Source organism: Mustela putorius, unplaced genomic scaffold, assembly GCF_011764305.1.
Source record: "Mustela putorius furo isolate JIRA1106 unplaced genomic scaffold, ASM1176430v1.1 tig00003909_pilon_pilon_pilon, whole genome shotgun sequence".
NCBI lineage: Eukaryota > Metazoa > Chordata > Mammalia > Carnivora > Mustelidae > Mustela > Mustela putorius.
This window is the reverse complement of record NW_025422057.1, coordinates 1,033,587-1,058,850: the sequence shown is the minus strand read 5'-3', so window position 1 is coordinate 1,058,850 and position 25,264 is coordinate 1,033,587. Positions and strand designations below refer to the sequence as shown.

At 58.4% G+C, this 25,264-nt stretch overlaps 1 protein-coding gene across 10 annotated transcripts in view; it reads left to right on the top strand.

Annotated features, from left to right (window-relative positions):
• Positions 1 to 16,602: 16,602 nt before the first annotated feature.
• Positions 16,603 to 25,264, top strand: part of LRRC27 (leucine rich repeat containing 27) — a 28,609-nt gene continuing 19,947 nt past the window's right edge. For 8 of the 10 annotated variants that reach the window (XR_006603280.1, XR_006603282.1, XR_006603283.1 and 5 more), the window contains exons 1-5: positions 16,603 to 16,681; positions 17,375 to 17,507; positions 17,610 to 17,854; positions 20,610 to 20,740; positions 24,885 to 24,943. Coding sequence is in view for 6 of the 10 variants with exons in the window: in XM_045069032.1 (XP_044924967.1) it covers positions 17,666 to 17,854; positions 20,610 to 20,740; positions 24,885 to 24,943 (379 nt within the window). In the remaining 4 variants the exon portion in view is untranslated. The other 2 variants (XM_045069033.1, XM_004751696.3) reach the window with 2 other exon arrangements.

The following is a 25,264-nucleotide window of genomic DNA, read 5'->3' as shown; positions in this document are numbered from 1 at the left end:
GGGTGAGGCAGGGCTGGACTCCGCGGCAGGACTTCTGCAGGTCCTCCGCTGTCAGGGAGCCGCGCACGGACAACAGCAGTGGCCCCCGGAAGGTTCCACGAAAGGACACTCTCAGGCCTCACCCTAAACCTGCTGAGTCAGACTATACACTTTAAAAATCTACATTTTAATTGTGACTGTCTTCACATTAAAGTTTGAGAAGCATGTCCTAAAGAAGGAGGCTAACAGCTCAGGAAGACAGGCAGGTACAGTGGACGGACCCCAACCCGCCCCCCGCCCCCGCCATGAGGACTCTTGCCCACTCCTGCCCTTCCCTAATGTTGTAGTGAGATGTTCCCCAGCCCCCAGGGAGCTCCGTGTGTCTGTCCTCTGGGGACTGGAGATGGCTGTGGAGGTGCTGCAGTGGACTGGAGTTCCCGGGTTTCAGCAGTAACAGTGAGAACAGGGGTGGGGTCAGCTGCTAGTTCCAGGGGCGAGACCACCATGGTCACCCCAGGACAGAGATGCACATGGATTGACGGCAACACTCTCGGTTGACCACAGAGTCCCTAGAAATGGTCTTGACACTGCAGGTGGACATTCTTGGTCTTCTGGAGGAAAGGAAGTTAGGAGAATCCACAGGGAAAGATGGTCATGATGGGCAAGGGTACGGGTAGTCTCACGGGTAGGCGAGAAATGGAAAGTCTATAACTAAAAGATACTATATCTGACCTTTAAATTGTTTTCAACAGCCATAATATTCTACTGGAAAAATTAAAAGAATCAGTAACCATGTAACACGTAGACATGTCAATAGAATTTATCAATGACGCATGTGGAAAATCTGGAATAAGACGGATCCTTGCAAAGTGGAAAACGGCAGCAGCTTCCCAGCCGGAGACGATAGGGCAGCGTCCTAACTTTGCTGAGAGGAAGAAACTCCAACATAGAATTCTGTATCAAAGGAGAATATTCTTCAAAAATAAAAGCTAAAAAAGACACCTTGAGAGAAAGAAACAACAGAATCTGTCGCCAGCAGGAGAGCACTGTAAGAAATGGAAAAGGAGGTTGTTCAAGACAAACAAAAATTCTACTACTTGGAAACTTTATCTTTAAAATTGATTGGTGCAGCCACAATGGAAAACACTACGGAGGTTCCTCAAAAAATGAAAAATAGAGCTAGTGTATGAGCCATGCTTTCTGCTTCTGGGTATTTAAAGAAAAGGAAAACACCAGTTCAAAGAGATACGTGCGCCCCCATGTTCGCTGCAGCATTATCTGCAGCAGCCAAGACGTGGAAGCCGTCCAAGGGACCATCGACGGATGAATGGATAAAGGTGTGGGGTATATATATACAACCGAATATTATTCAGCCATCAAAAAAGAAAAAAAAAAACAGGCCATTTGCGACAACATGGGTGGACCTAGAGAGTATAGCATTAAGAGAAGCAAGTCAGTAAGAGAAAGATTACGATTTCACTATGATTTCACTCACATGTGGAATCTAAAAAACAAAACAAGTGAACAAACAAAACAGAAGCACACAGACACAGGAAACAGACTTGGTTACCAGAAGGCAGAGCAGATTAAGAAGTGCAAATCTCCAGTTATAGAACAAATAGGTCATGGGATGTAACGTGCAACATAGCAGATGTAGTCAGTGATACTGTGATGACTTCGTGAGAAAACAGAGAGGAACTCGACCCATCATGGGGACCATTTCGTCATGTTTAAAAGTATTAGATCACTGTGACGCACACTGGGAACTAAGAAATTGTCAGTCACACTTCAATAAAATGAGACAACAGATTGATTGAACCAAAAACCATCATCACTATAGACAGAGCCTGTAATGCAGAGAAGTAAAATATATGACAATAGCACAAATAAGGGAAGGCAAAGTGATTATAGCCCTGAAAGTTTCTTATGTATTGGAAGTTGTATAATTATAACAATTCAAGGACTACTGATAAATCAAGGATGTATGTTATAACCCAGAGCAGTCACTTTTAAAGCTAAAGAGAGAGAGAGAGAGAGAACTGGATACTAAAAATAATCAGAAAGAATAACAGAGGAGATAAAAAGGAACTGATAACCAAGGTGGCATACTAACACCTAACCATTCCAACAATTACAATAAATGTAAATGGATTAATAACTTCAATTAACAGGTGGAGAGTGTCAGACTCGACACCAAAGCAAGACCCAAATTTATAGTTTTTAAAAGATGCATCTTTGGGTGCCTGGGGGGCTCAGTCAGCTTTCAGCTCAGGCCATGATCTCAGGGTCCTGGGACTGAACCCACAGAGGGCTTCCTGCTCAGTGGGGAGTCTGTTTCGCCCTCTGCCCCTCCTCCTGCTCACGTGCACGCTCTCTCTCTTTCAAATAAATAAAATATTTTTAAAAGATCTTAAATATAAAAATGGTATCAAATTTACCAAAGCAGAGATTAAAAAGATGGAAAAAATACATTGTAAGAATACAGTCATAAGAAAGGTGATGCAGGCACCCGGGTGGCTCAGTGGGTTAAAGCCTCTGCCTTTGGCTCAGGTCATGATCTCGGGGTCCTGGGATCAAGCCCTACATTGTGCACTTTGCTCAGCAGGGAGCCTGCTTCCTTCTCTCTCTCTGTCTGCCTCTCTGCCTACTTGTGATCTCTGTCTGTCAAATAAATACATAAAAATCTTAAAAAAAAAAAAAAAGGAGATGCAACTTTATTCATATTTGGCAAAGCAGACCTCAAGACAAAAATATTACCAGAAATACAGAGAAACATTTCATAACAATAAAAGGACCGATTCTTAAGACATGCACAATCCTGTGTGTGCATCTAATAAAAAAATGTCAAAGTTCATTAAGCAAAATTAGGCCAAACTAGGTGCCGTACCTCTTTTTGGTTGGGGGAGGCAGATAGAGCAATGCACCTTCACCTTAGATGGGATATCTTGGCATGCCCCATATCACTGCCCCTAGAAATTCCCCAGAAGGCCCTTGAATTTTGGTCAGATTTACTTCCCACCCTCTGACATGTGACTGTCAACAAGTGTAGAGTATTCGTGCTTCCTGTTCCTGGGTCCAAGCAGCATCACCTCAGCAGTGTAATGGGCCAGTGTGGATCATGTGGAAGGGAAAGGCACTCAAGACTCGGCAAACAGAGTTATGACAACTGGCTGGAGAGGGGTGTCCAGTGAGGTTCTGGGTCTCCTAGGATTGATGTCCATTCAGAGCCGGTGTCCAAGAGTCCCAAAATGTCTGATGATTTCCTTCCCCCCAGCGCTCAGTTCCCCTGGTCAAAGGCCACCAGTTCTTTGGGAGAAATCTGGGAGACAGAGGAACATACACATCCTTGAGTGTCCTGGAGCCCTTCCTCGAGGGGCCTCTCCACTCAAGGGGCTCTGGGCATCTACACTGGCTCTACTCTGCCAACTGTTGAGCACCCATGGCTCTTATTCTTGTGACTCAGGCTACACCTGTGTTCACTTGGCCTGGAGCTTCTCCGCTAGCACAGATAAGGAAGAACTTGGTTGACGTCCACCTGTTCCACTGAGGAACCCGCTAGCCAGCCAGCGCCACAGGGCTGCTCAGGTGAGATGACTCTGAGGGCTGCTTTGTCTCTGTCCTCCATCCTGGTCAGCTCTGCCATGTTGCTCATGGGGGCTGCGTGCACTGCTGTTATTGCCGACGGGGGAAGGGTTGAGCGTAATTTGGGGTGCATGTGAGATAGCCATGTTAGGTGTAATTATGACCTCGTTATGTCTTTGTTTGCAGGTTAAGTAGAGCTTAAGGAGATGTGTATGGTGTCAAGTTGACTGCACGTAGACTCGTGTGAGGGCCTGTTCTATGTGTCCACCTGACTGGGCTATGGGAAGCCCATACAGCTGGAAAAACATTATTTCTTGGTGTGTTGGTGTAGGCCGTCTCTGGAAGAGATTAATATTTGAATTGGTAGACCGAATAAAGACTATCTTCCCCAAAGTTGTCGGGCATCAACTGATCTGTTGGGAACCTGAATTCTCTCTCTTCTGGAGCTAGGCTGTCCACATTTTCCTGTTCTCAGACATTGGACAGAGGTCACACCAGCTACCCCCTTCGCTCCCAGAGCCCCAGAGCCCCTTCCTGCTTACCAGGCCTTCAGCCTTCAGACTGGCAGTTAGCCCTCAGCTCCCCTGGTTCTCCAGCTTGCAGATGACAGACCCTGGCCCTGCTCAGTCTCCACAGGCACAGGGCCTAATTTCTATAATAAATCCGCATATGTATATCTCTAAGGATCCTAATCTGTTTCTCCAGAAAACCCTGACTCACACCACAGCCCAAGAAAAAACCAGACAAGCCCCAGTCGTGAAAGGAACTCAAATCCCCCTTCCTCAGTAACTGACAGAATAAGCAAAATTACTAAGGAGGCAGAAGTCTGGGGAAAACCGTTAACCACCTTGCCCTAACCGGCATCCAGAGAACATTATAAAATCCTCCGCAGAGAACACATCACTCTCGAGTATGCAAGGGGCGTTCGTGGAGACGAGCCACAGCCCAGGATGGAGAAGAAGTTCCAGTAAATTTTTCAAAGTTTTGTAATCATAGAGAATATGTTGTCTGAACACGACAAATTAAATAGAGCGTCAGGGGTAACAGATGTCCTAAAGTCTACGCACATTTGGAAATTAAGCAACAAACTGGAAATAATCCACAGATCAAACGATAGCTCATGAAGGAGATTAGGACATATTTAAAGCTGAATGACTATGAAAACCAACATCACAACATTTGGGGGATACGGCCATTTTTAAATACTTATAAGAAAAAAACCAGGCAATCAATGATCTAAGTCCTACCTTAAGGGGCTAAAAAGAGAAGAGTGATCTAAATTCAGTGTGAGCAGAAGGAAGGGAACGACGAGAGAGCAGACATCTATGAAACAACACGGTAAGTGAGAGAAAAGTCAACAAAGCCAGTCACTGTTCCTTTAAATACAATCGATAAGACTTATAAAACCCTCGCATTACTGAATAAGAAAAAAAGAGCAAAAGAATTGTTGTATCAGAAATGGGAAAGGGGCTATCACTACAGAGCCTAATGAGATTAAAAGAGTAATCAGCACAGGACGCCTGGGTGGCTCCGTCAGTGAAGCATCTGCCTTCCGCTGGAGTCACGATCCCGGGGTCCTGGGATGGAGCCCATGTCGGGGGTCCCTGCTCAGCGGGGAGTCTGGTCTCCCTCTGCCTCTGCCCCTCCCCCTACTCATGCTCTCTTGCTTTCTCTCAAATAAATAAGTAAAATATTTTAAAAAACCAAAATAATAAAAAAAAATAGCGATCAGGGAAATAGTGCAGAAATTTTGTGCCATAACTTCACAACTCAAGTAAAACGGAGAAGTCCTTTAAAAACACAGTTTGTCAACCCTGGGGCGGGCCCACTGCGCACAGGAATGGGTGTGTAAGCACATTCCCACAGGGGACCCGCATTGCTGAGACGGCCACATAGCGTGCGCGATCAACGAGCTCGGACCCTCCACGAACCCTCGCTCCCAACGGGTCAGAGGCCACAGCGTGGGCCGACACCAGGGAAGTTCTGAGGGAAAACCCAGGGAAGCCGCGGCAAAGAGTGATCAGATGTGACACCGAAGGCTCGAGCCATGAAAAAACCCACAAATCTGTCTTCAGGAAACCTAAGAAGTCACCGTGAATAAAAGCAAGGGACGCGCACCGCCTGGGAAGCAGCCCCGCTGCGTGTCCACGCGAGAACAAAACCGGCTCGGAACTGCGCAACCCGGGGACACGGTGGACAAAGGCGCAGAACGCGATGTGGCCGCGTTGCAGCGATGGCGGGTGCCCGTGAGCTCGGCCTCCGCGCAGCCACGCACCCCACCGGCACCCCTGCAGCAGGCGTATCCCGCAGCTTCTTAGACGCGCTTTCTGGGGCTTGGCATGGAGTGACCGCAGGAGGCGCAGTGACCGCAGATGTTTATTTCTTGTGCACAAGGGAGGAGTCACCGAAAAGAGGTCGATAAACCCTGGGAGCTATTGGGCCGGAGCTTATGCACCATTTTCACAGAGGCCAGAAAGCGCAGAACTGAGAGCCCATGGGGAAGCGGAGCTCGCCCTTGGGGAGGGACTCAGTGCCCTGACTCAGGGTTCACAGCGTGTTGCAGCAGTGCTCCCCGAAGACAGCGCTAACGCCAGGGCCACCCGATCCGCGGGGCTCTTAACCCGCTTCAGGTTCCTTGTGTTTCCAAGGGTGTGGCTGAACACTGGCACCCGCGCTGTGCTGGCACAAGCCACAGTGGCACGGCCGCCTCGGAGCTGCGACTCCGTGATGCGTCGGGCACAGACGACCCGGCAAGCCGCTCCTGCCCCGGGACACACAACCTGTGGCGGCTCCAGCGCCTGCCCGTTCTGTAACAGTGCTGTTCCCAACGTCCCCACGTGTGCACAGGCACACAGTGCCGACGGAGAAGCAGGCTGCCCCGCGACGGGAGACCACTCCGCAGCGGGAAGTGTCACCCGCTGCCGTGCGATCCTGCAGCAGGGACACTGGGAGGCCGGAGGGACCACTGCGCGGTGTGCGACTCCGATTCTGCGGAGCGTCCGGAAGAGACAGGTTGTGCGGCCGGAGGCCCAGCGGGGCTTTCCGAAGGCTGCACTGGTGTGTTCTGAAACCAGACTGTGGTGCAGGCCCCGCAATGCCACACACCTTCCAGAAATCACGGAGCTGGGTCTGTGCAGTGGGGTGTGGTCGGGTCCTTCTGTCTCTTATCTTGCCGTTTTTATGAACGTATAAGAACATGTGCCCAAATGGGCCCATGGCACCCCAGCAGGTGGGTTTTAAGAGACTGCAGACAAGGGGGTGGGGGACATGGCTCCTTGGGCAGGACAGAGGTCCAAGCTGGACGGAGCTGCCCCCAGACAGAGCTGGCCTAGGGCCATCTTGGACATCGTCCCTGAGGGCTACATAGAGGGATGAAATGACCCTGGACCCGCTGGCTAGTCCTGTGATAATTCTGCATCAGAACCCCCCACACTTCGCTTCGCCACGGGAATGTGCCTCGGACCTGGCGTCTCTGCCTGGCCGTGGTTCGGCAGCTCTCACCGGGCTTGGCTCTGGGCCACGGATTCAGGCAGGTCTGTCCTGCAGCCTCTGCTCTTCCGGGACCAGCAGGGCCCTCGTGTGTTCCCCATATGAATACGAGGGAGCAAGAGGCCAACTCTGCAAGGGCCTTCGGGATTCTGCCCGCACCCCGTTGCTCGCGTCGTGGGGGAGGTTGGGAACAGTGGCGTTCCCCGACAAGGAAAGGCAGAGGCACAGTGTCAGGCCCGAAGGCCTGGGGGTGCTGGCCAGCCGGAAGCATGGGGCACGAGAGGAGGGCCCGATCGTCACAGGCAGCTGTGGCCCCACAGGGCCGGTTGGCGGCAGCTGACCACCACAGCACCTGACAGCCCTGGGCCACGGCCGTCTCAGCAGCCACACACCCTCAAGCTTGTGTCCCAGCTGCTGAGGGTTGGACAGGCTACCCAAGTCCAGAACCACAACATGATGCGCTCCAACCGCACATCACACAGGCTCCCCGCGGCCGTGGTACGTGGCCAGTGGAAAATGGCCATGGGCCGTCTCACTTGCTGTTGAATTCCTGCATTCTCGCTCTCTGTGACTGGGTGAATTTCTTGTCCTTTCTTTTTTTCTTTTCCAAACTTGAAAAATCCCCTGCGTTGTCAGGACCTCAGTACCTTGGTGGCTGACGACCGAGAGCCCGGCTCCCTCACCGGGAGCTCGCAGCCCTGGCAAGTCCTTGCCCTCCCGGACCTCAAGGTTCCTCACCCGGAACAAGCAGGCCGTGCAGCAGGGCAGCCGCCCCACAGGGCAGAAATGGCAGAAATGGCTTCAAACTGCCTCGTTATGAGGCCGGTGGGCTCCCTACTTGTCGGACGTCTTCTGTTTCTGCTTTTTAAAACTCCCCTCGCCCTACATTAGATCTGTCCGGTTTACTCCGAACTGCTTGGCCCCTGCTAGTAACACGAGAGCTCAGAGGTAGCTTCCAGCCGCGGCCTCACTCCCCTCTGCCCGCAGCATCCTGGGCCCCAGGCCCAGCTCACGGTGCCTCCCAGGCCCGTGTCGTGAGGCAGGCGAACGCAGGTCTCCCGGACGGCCAACCCGTGTCCTCCAGGGAACTCCCGCAAACCGCCCCACACGACGCCACACGCCTTGTCTGGGGGTGAGGAGGCCCCGTCCCGTCAGCCATCGGGGGTGCCCCCCGCAGGCACACACTGTCCCAACCCACGAGTCCGCAGCTTGTTTCGGGCCGAGCGCAGGATTCCGGGATCTTTGTAGGCGCCCGTGTCACCTTTCCCAGGATTCCGTCCCTCCGGGGCACGGGTGAGCGGCCGTCACCGGGCCGTGCTTCCCTCTGAGCCTGGAGCTAGCGGCTTCTGCCCGCTGGACTCCAGTGGCCAGGCCAGTGTCTGTCCCCACCAGACGCTGCGACAAATGCCATCCTCCGTGGCCACTGCCGCCTTGGAGGTGCCCACCGGCACCAAGTAAAACTCCACCTCAGGACCTGCCGCAGGGGCTCGCTGAGGAAGGACCACACAGGGAGGGCAGGCCTGGGGGCCGCCCCCACCCGCCAGCTGGTGCAGTTCTACACAAACGCTCCCAAAATCTTCAGGGAAAAGCGCCACTTCTTGGCACCGTCCTCAATCCTCTCTTCAGAACGGGTGACACAGTAAAGCAGAGTTTCGACCTTTTGTGGCCCTGGTCCCGGGCTCGAGGGAAGCTACAGGCTGACGTTTACCGAGGTCAGAATGACTCGCCAACCTCAAAGCATGGCTCTATTTCTGCCCCAGGACACGGTGCACATCTGCTCTGTTGAAAACATACCCCAAAAGGAATATTCCGAGCATAGAGATAAGCCGGAAATCCTCCCTGGTTTCCACAAGATTGACGTCGCACAGCCTCGCACACGCTACCAACAGGAGAAGTCTGTAACCTTCTGGAACGGCCTCCATCGTGATGCTCTCTAAGTCTTCCTGTAAAAGCACACGCACCCCTGCCCCAAAGGCCCCTTCCCCGAGCCGGCCCTCCGGGTGAAGACGTGCATGCGGGCAGCTGTCCTCACTGGGCTCTGATGAAACTCTCTCTTCACAGGTTTGAGACGTGTTGTTCGATTGGGTCGAGGCGGCCCCACTCAGACAAAACACCTTCACGACCACCTGCTGTACAGGCGGGCGGCAGGGGCTCGGGAGTGACAACATGAAGGGACCGGCCGGGCCGGCAGGCGCGGGGCTGGGGCAGGCCTCCCACGCCCCCGCAGCTGCACAGTGCTCACCGTTCTTCCGTGCTGTGCAACAACGAGACATGCGGAAATCCCAGCGCTCCGGAGAGCGACCGTGAGGTCCCGGGAGCTGCCCCCCCGCCCAGCACCCGTCGACGCCCCAGCACCCGCCCCCACCAGCTTCCTGAAGCTGTGGCAGCAGACCCCGCGGCGGGGGGCTGCCCTCCCAGCCACCAGAGTGTGGGCGGCCATCCCGTCCCCACGTCCAGCAGCGCCGTCCCTCTGGGACTGTCCTCACCCCCCTTCTCATGGGGACACCTGTCAGAATGGATCAGGACCCACCCGCTGACCTCATGAGAACTTCGTCACCTCTTCAGACTCTGTCTCCAAATACTGTTGACCTCTGAGGCCCTGGGAGAGGGCGACCACGTATGAGTCTCGGGGCACCGCGACTCTGCCCGCGACACCTCCCAGCGTGCACCCCCGCGTCCTGCCCGTCCCCGGCCTGGACTGTGGGCCAGCCTGCCTCTGGATCTCCCCTTCTCAGAACCCCGATTCCCACCTGAACCTCGCCGTCCAGGGCTGCTGGTAGCCGCGCTCCAGCGGCGTGAGCTCTCCCGCCATTTGTTCTTCTGTCAAAAGCGACTGAGCGGACTGACCCCCTGCGCTGGTGCAGGAAGTGACTGCTCATGCTTTCCACGGCTTTCCCTGTCCCGGGCTCGGGGTCCTCCCAGGGAGGCGGGGGTGTCATCAGCAAGTGCCCAGGTGTCCCGCTGCCTCTGCGTTGGCTTCCCTGAAGCCTCTGGGAGAGCCGTGGGGTCACCACGGTGGACTCAGCCCCCCGGGGCGCAAATGCTTTCCCAGATGCTCCCCACAGATGGACGGACGGACGCACAGCCCACAGCAGGGAGACCTTTCCAGCGCGGGTGCTCCAGACTTCCTTCCCGCCCACCGAAAGCCATCTCGCTCGGGACACCCGGCTGGGGGGTTGCGGCGAGCAGGGGCGTTCGCTTTCCCTCTGCTGTGAGCTCTTGGTGCCTCTCTTTTGCCTATTAATCCCAATAAACCTATTCTTTTGTCTTTTCAAATTGAATTACAGCAGTTCTTTGCATATTCTGCATACAAATCTACTGAAAACGAGAATTACCAGTGTCTTCTCTTGCTTTGGGTTCAGCTTTTAATTTTTCTTAATGATGTCTTTTTGATAAGCAAAAGTACTTCTAAGTACATTTGCTTTTATGGTTAGTGCTTCTATATTTCATTTAAGAAATCCTCTCTTTGCCTAAGAAAAAATAGAATTCACCTATATTTCCTCCAAGAATGCCCAGAGGACAAACTTGTCCACCCACAGGCAGCACGCGTCCAGAAACTGGAGCAGGGGCCCCGGCGCAGCTCAGCAGACTGTCACAAAGCATGCCCACCTGCGTAACCACCCGTCAGCCCAGGAGACAGAACGTTCCGGCATCCACGGATCCTGACACCCCAGCAGGGGAGGGAGTGACCCGGGAAGCCCCAGCTTAGGATCTGGAGCTGCCCGTGGAGGCCAGCTCTGGCCTTTCTCTAGCCTCCCAGGGAGAGGCAGGGGTCTCCCCTCTCCCCTCAAACACACATACCTCTCAGCCCTGCTCTCTGCGGCCTGGGGACTGGCCAGCTAGGGCGTCCCTCTCCTGAACACACTCTATCAGTTACTAGCTTTCCAAGAGCCTTCTCTGAACCCCACAGGCCCCTGGTGTGGTTCTGTGTCTCTGGAACTGAGAGCCTCCCCAGCCCAGCACCCAGGACAAGACAGGACCCTCTTGTCGCGCCCAAGGGTGGCCCCAAGCAAGGCTGACACCCCCTCACCCAGGTGCCCCCTTTCCTCCCTCACCTTCTGTCCTTCCCGAAGTAAACCACGATTTCTCCGATGCTTGGTTTTCTGGGAGCGTCACAGGAATTTTCTAGCCCCTCGAGACATTCCCGAGGTGTCGTTTCAACCACCGGGGCCCCCAGAAGCATCTCTCAGCCCCAACTGGCCGTGGCAGAGACGTCCTTCTCGGCGCTTCCTCCTGCCGGGCCGGGCCGCCGTGGTGCCGTCTCGGACACTCCCCGTGTCCCCGACTGTCTTGGCGACTCCCCCCAGTTTGATGGGCGACGCTCTGGGTCTACACCGCTGGCCCGTATTCTGGGCGCACAGCAGGGATGCCGTGGTCTGCTTTCACTGCCGTCCGAGGGGCTGCCTGCCCTGGAGAAAAACAAAGACTCCGGATCCTTCGCAGCTGAGCTGGTGTGGCCGCTTTTCCTCTCTTGGGTCTCGGAGGCTTTTCCCTTTGAAAGCAGAGCTTTCAGACACCACCGCGTGAGCCGTGCCAAGGGTCCCTTTTCGTTCTTGGCACTAGACCCGCGAGGAGCCTCCTGCTCCAGGAACATGTCCTTCAACTCCTGGAAACATTTAAAAATCACCGCGCAGCTCATCGGATTTCCCGCTCCTCCTTCCAGCTGGAATTGTGGAGGCCTCGCGCGGACCCTGTGCTTTTCATACATGTTCTCTCTGATTTTCATCTTTTTTGGTTTGCCCTGGTTTCTGAGAGATTTCCTGAAATGCATCATCTAATCCAGAGTTCCTCTAGCTCCCCACGGTTGACCCTCTGGTGCCAGACAATGCTCTGTTTACAACGGCCGTCCTGGGCATCGAAAGGCGTTTGGCAGGGCCCCTAGCCTCCCCTCGCTAGAGGCTCCTTCCTCATCTGCCCACCGCAAGCTTTGATGACCAAAAACGTCTCCTGTTGTTGCTGAGTGTCCCCTGAAGGGGCAGGTCAGAGGCCACTGCTGCATTGTTTAGGTCTCAGGGCGGGCTGTCTCTGCCACGCCCTCGGGACGGGGTCCTGGCTGGTGGGGGGCAGCCTCAGAGGTCCCCCCGGACCTTCTCGCTGTGACCATCCTTAACCCACAGGCCAAGAAGCTAAGGGGGTTGTTCCAAAATGTACCCAGAACTTGTTTTGATAAGGCACGGGAAGATGTGCCGGCCTGGGGGCAGCCGTTGTGAAGGGACAATCTCTGTGGCGGCAGGGTTCCGGAGAAGCGGGGAGCAGGGCACACCCCGCAGGCCACGCAGGGAGCACCAGGGTCGGTCGGACGCAGAGGGAAACATGGACAAGCATGCGTGTTGTGGTTTCCGGGGAAGGAACAGGTGAGCCGCTGAACAGGCTTAGGACCGAGGGGACGGAACAATTTTGGTGGCTCTGGGCTAGAGTGGGTGGTGGTGGCCCCTGGTTGTCCAGGGCCCAGTCACTGCCTGCTGGGGGGTCCATGCCGGATGGAGGGGGCTCAGAGGAGGGCTCCAGACTGCTTAGTGCCGTTCGGAAAGCGGCTCCCAGGCTAGTGTTCTGCCGTCTCCGAGAACTGGCTCTTGCCGCCCAGTCAGCGAGACCCCAGAGGCCCCAGCGTGAAGATACGAAGACAGTGTCGTTAGGACGGGGATGAGTCTGACTGCCCCATGTCCACCCCAGTGACTCCTCAGGAGCTGGGAGAGCAGCCCCGGCTCAGGGGTCCGGGCACCCCGTAGCCCACAACAAGCCACACGTGGACCAGGACATACTCACTGCCGACGCCACATACTTCGCTCCATCGGGTGGCCATGGTGACACCTCAAACCTTCAGGTCAGACTATCGGTCCTGCCTGTGTCCAGTGGTCCTCGCAACGGCCCAGCGCACATGGTCACAGCGTCCTAGGGAAGCGCTGGGGGCCACCGTCGGTGTGGGGAGGGGCAGCCCTCTCCCTCGGAGCCCGGTTTCTCCCTGAGTCCACACGCTGTACATCCAAACCAGGCTCGGGTCCGCGGATGGGCCGGTGTCCTGGCTGCTGGCTTTCCCTGTCCCACACTTCTCCTGATTGTGCGCCTCGTATGCCCAGCCCAGGGCTCCGCCCTCAGCGCCGCCAGTACTGATGACCACAGGCTGTGGGCCGCCATGTCAGCTTGTCACTGCATTCCCTCCGCGGAGGACCGCTCCTTTCCGAGAGGTGTGCCCACTGTGCAGACGGCACGATGGCCCCAAAGATGTCCACATCCTGACCCCTAAAACCTGCGAACACGGTACACACAGGACAGAAGGGATGTTGTCCACGTGCATGAGCTGAAGATATCGAGGGGGGAGGCCATTCTGAGTCACCGGACGACCAACATCGTCCCAGGGTCTGTCCAGGGGGAGCGGGACGCGGGAAAAGGTGGACTGAGGACTCTGATGGGGGCCGGGCACGCACCAAGGGATGCACACACCTCTAGAAGCTGGAAAGAGAGGGCGACAGATCCTCCCAGAGCCCTGCAGACCCTGACCGTCACCCAGGGAAACGTGTCCACACCTCTGTCCTCTGGAGCCGCAGAGAGTCAGTGGGTGTGCGCCAAGACACTAAGGCTCCGGGAGTTCACCGCAGCAGCAGCAGGAAATAGGGTTAAGACCCCCTCTTGGGCATGAACAGCCAAGTGCTGAGAGCCCGGCAGACACGGACCCAGGAGTACTCACGACAGCCTTCAGCCCAATGCCGACAGCACAGCTTCCCTCTGCGCCCGCGGCGTCATCTGTCCTGCTGCTGCTGTCCCGGCTCACCAGAACCCCTGAAGTAGGACCGCACACCATGCACCTAGAGGGGAGTTCACGCTGACGGGAAACGCAGGAACACGCCTTTGTCGCTCAGATCTGACCAGGCTTCCACACTGCTGGGCCTGGCCTCCGTGCGGATGCTCCAAGGGGGCCCCAAACCACAGAACATCAAGGCCCCACGGACCTGCATTTTCACGCACTGAGGGGCTCGCTGGGAGTGAAGGACTCACCAGGGGACAAGAGAGTGACTCAAAGCCTAGTGTGTCTGGAGGAGACGGCTTCATCCCCAGAAAGGCCCAGGGGAGAAGGGAGGGCTGGGACCTGGGAAGGTGGCGAGGGCAGGGACCTCGCTATGTGTGCGTCGCGGTGATGTGCGCCGCTGTGGCCCCTGTGAGGCACACCTAGAAACGCCGGTTTTACGTCTGACTTTCTGCAGAGCAGATTTCAAGTTTTTAAAAAAGACCGATTTTTTGCTCTTCTTTTGATGAGGAAGCATGTCAGTCACGGGAAGCTATCGCCGTAATCACAGCAGTTCCACAGTGAGGAACTAAACGGGAAGAAATGAAACACCAAAATTCTCCTACGTCCTTTGTCCGAAAAACACCTCCGTCCTCGGAGGAGAAGGCACTGCTGTTCACACTCAGAGCCCCTCCCTCGAGCCCCTCCAGGCTCAGCCACAACAGACCGTTTGTAAAAGAAAGCTATTCAGACCTGCAGCGTTTCCCTACACCAACAGTGGGAGGGAGACGCAAGACAGGGTGCGTGATGGAGCCGTCGGGCCTGCGGGGGCCGGGCCCAGAAAGGGGCGAGCGGCGGTGAATGCGGTCCCCGAGGAGTGAAGGGTCCACAATGGCCCACAGGAAGCGGGGCACGACAGTCCGGAGCCGGGCCAAGGCGCCCACGGCGGCGGCAGGAAGGTGAGAAGGAAGGTCGCCTTCGACAGCAACACCCGAGGAGGACCGAGAGGACGGACCTGGGCCCCGCCGGCTGCACATTTATCTCCGAGGCGCACGCTTGCCAACCGCCTTCCCTGGCCCGCCCGCAGGCCGGCTCTGTCCGATCCTGTGTACGCGTCGCCTTCGGTAGGACGCACGCGCCATGCAGGTAACCCGAGCCCGAGGATGGCGTTTTCTTCTCGAAAGGACGGACGCCTGCGCCTGGCAAGGAGCCGGACGCACCCCGCACCCCAGGTCTCCCTAGTGCGGGCCGCTCCCGGGGCCGGGTGCTTTTCAGGTTCCTTCTTCCCAGCCCGAAGCCTTGGTGCTGACTAGACCCTCCCTCTCTGCAGCGATCTCAGAAGAACGACTCGTCCCTTGTCTCTGGTCCGTCCGGAGCTTTGCTCAGCGGCGGAGCTCTCAGCTCCGGCACAGAAAGGAGCTCTTCGGGGAAGAGCCCACCGTTCAGGGACTCTTCAGTCCCTTGTGCGAGGCAGCGCTGGTCCTCATGCCCTGGCGAGCCACCGTGCTAGCGGAAGCTGAGAGCGACCTTTCTCAAGGCGGACGTAACCCTAGAACCCGAGTCCAGCTCTGCAGGGGCCCTCGTAGCTGCCCCTTTCGGCCGCCTGCCCAGTGACCGGGACCTCTGACGGTGACGCCAGTTCCCGGTTCTGTGGTGATTTTGTGCGCACCAGCTTGGCTGGCGTCAGTGACCTCCGCCACCCCATGTCCCCTTCCCACAGGGTTTCCTGACTGGGCCAGACGCGGGGTGGGGGGGGTGCAGCAACGCTCTCCCGCCTGGAAGGTCAGGACGGAGCCCCAGGTGCGACTGGGCTGGCGAGGGAGGCAGGTGGGCAGCTGCCCCGTCCCCCGGCGGTCAGCTGCCCCGTCCCCCGGCGGTCAGCTGCCCCGTCCCCCCGGCGGTCAGCTGCCCCGTCCCCCCGGCGGTCAGCTGCCCCGTCCCCCGGCGGTCAGCTGCCCCGTCCCCCGGCGGTCAGCTGCCCCGTCCCCCGGCGGTCAGCTGCCCCGTCCCCCCGCGGTCAGCTGCTCCAGCTCCCGGCAGGCGAGCACGCGGCTCTCCGATGGCCGCCGTCGACTTGTGCGGCACCGGCCCAGTCCGCGCTGGCCGGTCCCTGCCTGCCTACGCTCCCCCCGCCCCTGCAGCTCCCCTCCCGGCCGCGGCGGCTCCGGCCCTGCACGGACAGTGGTCAGAAGCCGCCCCGCGGCCGCTCCTCCCTGCACCGGCCCCTGAAGGACGTCCTCCCCGGGGTGCGCCACCGCCTGGGGTCCACCTCGGCCACCTGGGCGCTCGGCCAAGGGGCCGGCGGCCGAGGGAACCCGGCCTGGCCCGGGCCGCCGAGAGGCTGTCGGATCCCCGCTGGTGACTGGAAGCTCTGGCCGAGGGGAGCCCCGAGGGCGCCTGGCCAGGGCGCGGCCTCCGGCGAGGGGCGGGCCCCTGCTCTCGGGGGCGCGGGGCGGGGCGGGGCGGGGCGGCGCGCTGGGGGTGGACGGGTGTCGGGGGATGGCAGCCGTCCCGGGGCCCCTCCGAGCCCGCAGGCCCGCGGACCCCCACGGCCGGGGTCAGCCTGGAGGGCGCCCCGGCCAGAATCTGCTCGCCCCGACGGCCCGAAAGCGCCCTCCTCGTGCGTGCGCGTCTCCGGACTAAGGCGCACGTGTCCGCTGTGAGGGTCACGCATCGGCTCGCACACGCGGCCACAGGCGACGCCACGGCCGGTGGAGAGGGGCGTCCCCGGCCGGCCCCGCGGCCGCGTACGCATGCGCACCAGTCTCCGTCCGCGGCTGCGCGCGCACCGCGGGGCTTGGCGCCTGCGCGTCTCCGTCCGGCCGTCTCCATGGCGACCGCGGGGCCGGCCGCGGGCGCTGTCGGGAAGGCGGGCGGCGGCTCTCGGGGCGGGCGGTGCCGGCGCCGCAGGTGAGGCGGGGCGGGCGGGGCCGGAGGGAGGCCGCGCCCCCCGGGGTCCCCGTCGCGCCCCGCTGCCCGGCGAAGGCCTCTCAGTGCGGGGCTCAGGCCGGGTCCGAGCCGCGCGGGGGGGACGGCGACCCCGGCGGGGGGGACGGCGAGGACCGGCTCCGCCCTGCTCCCGCGGCTGCGGTTCGCTGGGGTCTCGGGACCCGCCCCGCCGCGGGGAGCCCGCCGGGGGTCGCGGCACCCGCGCGCCGTCCGCGGCCGCCGGTCCCCGGGGACCCCGCCGCAAGGGCCGCGCGTGCGCTGCGGTCGCCCCCGCGGGCCGGGCCTGGCTGTCCGGCCGGCCGCGCCCTCCCCGGTCCCCGCGTGCGCCGCCCTCCCGCGAGGACGCGCCGGCCGCCGCGCTGCTGCCGGGGCGCCGCTGGCCGCCCGGGGTCCGCCCGCGGTCCGCCCGCGGTTCCGGAGTCCGTCCGGCCCCAGCGGGCAGGCTGTCCCCGCGCCCCGCCTTGTGCCCGGACCCCGTGGCGCTCCCGGAGCGGGTGGCGGAGCGGCTGCGGCTGCGGGACGCGGCGAGCCTGACGCGGGGCGGCGAGCGCGGCGCCCTCCAGGCCGTGCGGCGGGAGCAGCACCCCGGCCGGCCGCGGGGAAGCCGTCCGGCTCCTCCGCCCCCTGCAGTCGCCTTTCCTGTCGGGTTTCCAGGCGCTGGAGGCTCAGTCTCGGGCTCCGCGGCGCGGGGTGGACGGAGAAGCGTACGGTCCGCAGAACCGCCTGGACTCCCGCGCCCTTCCTTCCTGCAAACTTAAACGCCAGGTTTACGCTTCAGCTTACTAAGGTGACGGTTTTGGAAGCAGGGGACACGGTCGTGGTCGGCCCCCCGTGCCCCCGGAGGACCGTCGGGTCACCTGCATGTTGCTGTCCCCCCTCCCGTCTCCAGGTGCCTGCAGACCCAGGAGCATGAGCAGACGGCCCCGAGCTGCCCGCCGCTGAGAAATGGAAGGAAGCCGCTCCTGCGAGGTCCCCCCGGGGGCGGCTGCTCCAGCTAGGAGCGCCCCTGCTCCCCCCTCCGGAGAGGGTGACCAGGGAGCTCAGGGGGTCATCTTTTCTGACTCGTCGGTTTTAGACTTGAGTCAAAGTGGTCTTCACCACTTAGGAACGATCTTTAAAATTCCCAGCCTCGAAGTAAGTGGGCGTTTCATAGGGAGTTTGTGCCTCTGCCAAGTGAACGTGAGGCCTTTACCTGGAGTCCTCTGCTTAGGAGAGTGTTTCCAGGATGAGGGCTAGAAGAGGGTTAGCTCGGGGTTTCATGTGGGAGCACGCCACGAAAGAGAAATTCCGGCCCGGGGACCCACCGCCGGAAACATCGCGGAGTCACACTGTGATACCTAGCCTCTCTTCTTGGGAAAGTCGTAAGCACCAAAAGCCCGTGGTAGAAAGCACTGCGGAGGGCACCCTTGATCTCCTGTTGAAACCGCCCCCCCCCCAAAGAGCTCCCATGCAGTATTAAAACAGGTAAACCACTTCTCACCCCTGCCTCGCAGGGGTCACATGCTGACTTTCCCCTGTGCCTGGTGCCTCACCGGGCCCCTGCCAGCTGCTAACCTCGCGGGTACCGTCTCATGCTGTAGGGTTTCTAGAATAAGGTTCCATCGGAGCACAGTGTGGATGTGAATGGGGCAGGAGTGCAGGGCTTGGGCTCCCGCTGCCTCAGACTCATGTAATTTCTTTAAACCTAGTTTGTCTTCATCTGGAACAGGAGAAAGAGACCATTCTTGTGGGTCATTATGAGAATTACGCTGTAAGGCTCGTGAAGTGCAGCGCCCACAGGGCCCGCGGTCACGTCGCGCCCATAAGGTGTCGGCTGCCCTTTGGAGCACTTGCACAGAGCTGTGTGCTGGGGTGTCAGGTGCCCCGCTGTCGCACGTCACATGCCACGCGTTTGTGGTCGTGGCCGGCCCTGCCCCGCTCTCTCTTCCCTGAGCGCCTACCTCTTGCAGTGAATTAATTCCTGGGTCGTCAGGGCCGCTGTGTGTGAGCGCAAGCGCTCCTGACCGTGAACGAAGGCTCCAGCATGTCATGAGCTTTACGGGACCTCCGTGCATGGCACGAAGGAAGAAGAGGAAATTCTGAACTGTTCTTTAGCCTCAATAAAGAAACATCGTAACTGTTCATGCCTCTCAGAAAACAGAGATGGTTACTATGGCAACGAATCACAGAGTGAGGCGGCCGCTCTGTTCCTTGGGTTCCCGGTCCCGGTGCAGGTGAAGCAGTGATCTCCGAGGTCACCAGTCACGCGTCCAGAGATGTGTGCACACGGAGCACTAGGAGGCCGTCTTTGCGGCCCCACGCGAAGAAGCCTTTGGGCTTCTGTGGCACTGTCACCTCGCTGGTAGCTGGAACAGCCCTTTGCAAAGAGCGGCACCATCTCTTCCCGCCTTTTCTGGCCTTTGGGAGGATGTGTGGGTTCAGAGCTGAACCCTAGAGCCAGCTTGGCCCGAGAGAGAGCGGGCCTGAGAAGCTTGGAGGCCGCGCTGCCGCTGAGGCCAGAGTGGGCTCACATTGAGGTACACACATGCTGTGCGGGCCTGACGGCCTGACTGTGCTCCAGGGACTGGCCGTGGCCAGCATGGTGTCTGGCCATGCCTCGGCGAGCTGGAGAGTTCCCACTGCATGCGCTGGTAAAGCCCCTGCCCTACCCGTGAAGACGCGGTGCTCCGCATTGGAGGCAGAGCTGGGCGTCGTGGTACTGTGGCCAAAGCCGGGGGCTGGTCGCAGTGGCTGCACTTAGGGCTCCTGAGTCGTGGTGGCTGCTGCTTCCTGGCCCCCCTCTGTGCCAGGAGCTGCTCACCCCGTGGCCCCGGGCAGGTGGGTCATGTGACCCCTTCACAGGGGCAACACCAGAGCACAGAGAGGTTTGGGAGCCCGCTCAGAGTCACACAGCTAGTAAAGTTCCAAATCCAGATTTGAACCCAGAGAGTCTGGCTTCCGGGCCTGCGGTCTCAACAATTGTGCCCCACCGGCTCGGCGGCGGTGGAGGAGTTAGAGATCCTCATGGGACGTGCAGAGCAGTGAGGGGGTGCGCCACTTGCCACAGCAGCACCAGAGCTGGGGGCACCTAGGCGCTCTGCCCCAAGCTTCTGGTTCCTGATCTCTGCTCAGGTCTTGACCTGACGGTGGTGGATTCAGGCCCCGCATTGGACTCCATGCTCGGCGTGGAACCTACTTAAGAATTCCCCGTAATCGTACCGCGCTGTGACTGGGGCTCTCGTGTGTGCCCTTTACACGGCTGCAGTGAGTGCCGCATGGGCTGACGTGGCCCTGCCCTCCCTCTCACGTCCTGCGACAGTGGCTGGCTTCTGCGGAGCTGCTGGTGGTAACCAGAGACAGCGGCCCTGCAGCCGAGGCAGACAGCTTGGTGCACGGTTTCTTTAGTTTCCTGTGAACTCTTGGCTTGGGTCGAGTCTCTGGGACCAGACTCGGCTTGTGCCTTTTGTCCCCTGACCACAGTTACTGCGGGCTGCCTGTGGCAGGCACTAGGTAAGGGGCAGGGACAGCAGAGCCCAAGAGGCGTCATGTGTGGGGCGTAGGAAGGGGGAGAGGGACTGAAACGCTTGGAGAGTCGGTCTGGGGTTCAGGGGTATTTGCAGAGAACATGTGGTGTGCGCAGCAGCGGTGGCTGAGTCGTCAGCCATGAGGGAGCCGTGGGGCCAGCCCGGAGTCCCTCTCCACACCCAAAACCTGGGCAGGGGACCCTGATGCTTTCCCTTCTGACTCTCGTCTGCTGTTTATAGTGTCTGACAGTAAGATCTTCTGGGCTTTCTTTTCACTTGATATGTCTGAGTTCAAGACCTGGGGTGCTTCTGGAAGTGCTCTGGGATGCATCATGTTTTAAAATGCAGTTGGTTGACAAGATTTTCTTGTTTCTTCTCCCCGGAAGCAACTGCATCTTCAAAGAAATGCCCTCTGCGAGCTCCCTACAGATTTCTTCCAGTTGCTGCCAAGCCTCACTTGGCTGGACCTCCGCTGTAACAGAATTAAAGCACTTCCTTCTGGGATTGGGTCTCACAAGTAAGTCGTATGTTAGTATTTCCAGATTTTGAGACCATCGTGTGTTAAAACATCTCAGTGCTGGCCCTTGTGCTGCTCAGCTCCTGCCCCTGATTGAATTTTGATTTCAGTGCAGAAGCACTTAGCGCTGTTTTTAAAGCCAGCTAAGAGATGCAGCGGCTGAATGAACCAGACACACGGAACTGGTTCATAGTGCAGGATGCTTAATAGCACGGAGAATGCTGGAGGCCACAGTGCCTTTGCTGGGCCAGCAGTGAGGTGTTTGCACCATCTGGTTCCAGCCCTGACTGTCCTCATGCGAAGCTGCCACAAGGGCTGGGAGCTGGGTCAAGGAACCGCAACCAGCGTCTCGGCTCCCGAGGCCTGCGGGAGCTGAGATAACAAGAAATGCCTTCCCTTTGGGGAGCTGGAAACCCCAACGTAAGCAAGGCCTGTCATCCTGCCACGTTCCTGCTGCTCTGATCCCGGGGCTTCCTAGCACCCCCACACCTGGAACGGACGCCGCGCCTCCCTCGTCCTCATGTAGCCCCGGCCAGCAGCCCTGGGTCCCCTCGTCCTGGGTCAGCCGCCTCAGACCCCCGGGAGCGGGGCTCACAGTGCGCTCCGCCTGCTGTCCTGACTCAGCACCTCCAGCTCCCGCCTCCCTCCCTGTCTGTGTTTCCTGACCTTGTGAGAACCTTCCCGTAAACACTGTAGGATCTCCTTTAATGCGAGTGCCTCCTGGGCAGAGGAGAGCACATGCATAGGCCGTGGGCGTGTGTGCACCGGGCGACGTGGGGGACGGCCAGGTGGCCCATGCCAGGACACAGGAGGGAGAGGGCTACCCTTGCAGGCTGGGCTTGCCATGTTGGGTTTCATTCTGATCTGAATGGCGGAGTCACGGAGGATTTGAGTGCAGAAGGTGGGACTCGACTTGGCCTTGAGGTCGCTCTCTAAGGAGGGGGGTGGCGGCCTGAGTCAGGCTGACTACACAGAGCTGCAGGCCACTTGAGAAGCCAGTGGGGTTCAGGATGGCCACAGGGTGTTGGAGGAAGACGGGTATGCCGGGCCGACCCCCCTTCCTATTTGAGCAACTGTGTCAGCCGAGAGCCACGCAGCCGCCGTGACTCAGCAGACCGGAGGTCTGTACAAGGCCCTTCGCAGGCCTGAGCTGTAGCTCACGGTTGTTCAGAGTGACTTTTAGGAAGTGAGTATTTTGTCACACGTCACAGAGAGAGAAAATCCCTGTGAGGCATTTGAGACTTTGCCGGCTCCGCAAGGAAGCAGCTGATTTCTGATGCTGAGCTGGGGCCTCTGGCCGGGGCAGTCAGAGCCGGGAGCCGCCTTCCTGGAGCTCCTGGACTAGTCGGGGTCTGCAGATCGCCTGCCGTGAGTTGTGCCACCGGACACACAGAACCGTGGCCTTGGCCCCTGGCAGGTGGCTGAGCCTTCCCGGGGCCGGTGCCCACCGTGTCCCCTCCAGCCTGGCGGCCTCGCGCGGTCTCCCGGCTTGCAGTCACAGGTGGGCCGGGAGGGTGTGGTCCATCCCCAGGTCCTCGTCTTCGGTGCCGAGGGTCATTCCGTGCTTTCTGTCCCGCAGCTGGGTGCCCGCACTGCGAGGAGACGGATTGCTACTCAGAGGGCAAATAAGCAAAAACCCTTTCCTAGAAAGTAAGCCCGCAGTCCCCCAGCTTCAGAGTTCTTTGATTTTGCCAGTCAAAGCCAGCTGCTTAGTATTGTTTAAGATACAGTTTTGCATGTGATTTATAGCCCGTTATGTCATTAAAATTAGATTAGCTTGCGAAGTGCTGAAACGTATTAATCAGAAATGTTAAGTAATTATGGGCTTATTGAAAACCTTAAACTTTCCGAAAAGCCTAATTAAAGCAGCGCCAGTGTTAATGCTCTCCCTTCTCATTGTCTTGGACGTGTGAGCTTGTGCCCAGAGAGCGAGCCAGGATGCGCACACGTCGGTAAGTGCACCCCTTGGCCAGGCAGCTCCGGCTCCGGGTGTGAACGTGTGTGCTCCACGGGAAGTCGCTGGCATCACGGGGGGGTGACTGCTGATAGTATGTACGGGGTCAGCAGTGTGTCAGTTCATTGCTCGAGGTGCACGAGACTATCCACACAGATCATTGCCTGGACACGCTTTCTAGGGGATGGCAGGTTCCCATGGCCTCCGCCCACCACTGCAGACCCCCAGGCCTGCAAGCCGTGCTCAGGGGCACCCTGACCCACAGGACCTGCTGCTGGGGAGCCCAGGGCGCCCGCCCACCTGCAGCCCCCGGTCTGCAGGTCTGTCCGTCCTGTGCAGGGCCAGCACCCGCCCGTCCTCCGCCTGCTTTCTGTGTTCCACAACTAAAAGGGGCTAAACCCAAAACAAGTGGTTGAAGGGACATTGAAATAATGCACCTTTGTGTAATCAAGAAAAGTTCAATGGATAAAGTCTGTTCCTTTAAAACTTCAAATAAGAAGGGAAAGCCAAGAGAGCAAATGGAAAGAAAATTGCCTAATCTTCAAGTAATCTGATTTCCCTTTGGGGTTGCCGATCCAAAAATCAACCTTAATTTAACTGGAATACTAGAGCTCTGAATTGTCCGCCTGTAAGACGGCCTTTCCCCTTCAAATCCTGTGGACTCTGCTCTGCTGTGATGTTGGGAATTTGGTGTCTTTCACCTTCGAGGTGGAATGAGGCTTGAGAAGGCTCCTCCCACTCAACCGTGCGGAGTCGTTAATGGGATTTGTAGGTGTGCCCAGCTGCTCCTCGGTACCCTAACCCTAACTGAAACCGGGGGACGCAGCTTGGACCCCCTCTAGTCACTCGACCCACCTGGTGGCTTCCTGGGGCCGCTGAGGTCAGCGATAGATGAGAAGCCCCTCTCCAGGGGCTCATGAGGTCTCTTCCACCGGGGCAGGCAGCCGGCCCCACAGGGTCGGTGTCCCTGTGCACCTGGAACGCAGACAGGCCACTCTGCGCTGTGGGGCGGGTGGTGTGCTGGTGGCAGGCTGTCCCTGGAGACGGGGTAGTACAGTGGGTTCAGCAATCCCCCCGAGTCCTGGGAGGCCCAGGGTGACGTGCATACAGGGCGGCTGGGGCTGGGGGACCTGCCCCTTGCCTGGATGCCCCCCCCCCCGCCGGGGCTGGAGACATGAGCCTCAGGGTATTGTGGTCTTTTTATGTCAGATTTCAGCTGAGGGTCCCTAAAAAGGGAAGGAGAAAAAGAAACTAATCCTTAGTGTATGATGCAGTCTTGAGAATTAAACGTGCAAACAGGGCACCTGGGGTCCGGGTGGCTCAGTGGGTTAAGCCTCTGCCTTCGGCTTGGGTTCTGATCCCAGGGTCCTGAGATCAAGCCCCACATCGGGCTCTCTGCTCAGCGGGGAGCCTGCTTCTTCCTCTCTCTCTCTGCCTGCCTCTCTGCCTGCTTGTGATCTGTCTGTCGAATAAATAAATAAATGAGTCTTTTAAAAAAGAATTAAATGTGGAAAAAGCAGCATAGTAGGGTAAAAGGGGCAAGACCGAATTTAACATGAGATCTTCGTGTTTCCCCATGGCTGAGTAACTTTTCATGGGCACCTTGTATCCTGTCTCTCCGGGGTACATTTTGTGCCAGATTTTCTCGGAGCTGTTACTAGGTACTAGGGATCTGGAGTCAAAGGCCTGGAGAAACGTCCCTCATCCCGGCTTGTTCTGAGACGGCCCCGGGCCCTTCCCTGTGAGTGACCCCGCAGGCGGTGTGCGGTGTGCCAGAAGGCTCCCAAGTATTTCACTGGGAAAATGTGCTCACGGAGCATCCCCGGGGGCTGGGGTCCCTCCCGCACACCTCAGGGAGCACCGAGATCGGCAGTCGGAGCACCGACAAGGCCCAGAGATTTCCTGGTTGTCACGCGTCGGGATGGCGTCCCCCTGGACTGGTGGGTAGAGAGCAGGATGCTGCCGGACGTCCCACAGGGGCAGGGCAGCCCCCCAGCAGACATCGCCTGGAGGGTCAGGGTGCTGAGACCAGGAGCCGCGTAGGCGGACAGCCGTGGGCCACGCGTGTGCACCTGCAGCGACATTGTCTCCTTAAAGAGGCGGTGAAGGAAGAAATTCGATGGTGTATTTTGGGAATGGTCATTTCATTTTCTGCTTTTAAAATTATATATTTTTTATTTTGTTTTAAAGGCATTTGAAAACTTTGCTTTTGGAAAGAAATCCTATCAAAAAGTTGCCTGTGGAGCTGGGTAAGTGTTCAAAGAGTAAAATAAAAGCTGGCTTTAACCTGCTGCCCTTTTAAGCTCAGGGAGCCTGTGATGGAGACAGGAGACAAGCCCCCGGGGGCGAGCTGGCTCCTGCTTTCGTCATCCGTACCCCTTCCACCCTTCCCGGGCTCAGACGGCACAGCGCTCGGGAGCTGTCGTGTTGGAACGTAGATCCACACGGCAGGTAGGACACAGCAGAGAAGTAATAACCGCGGAGGGCTGCGGAGCCAGAGCGCACCTTCAGGAAAGCCGGCCCCAGCGCTGCCCTGCGCAGTGGCGGTCCCCCTCTGTCCCTCCCTCCCG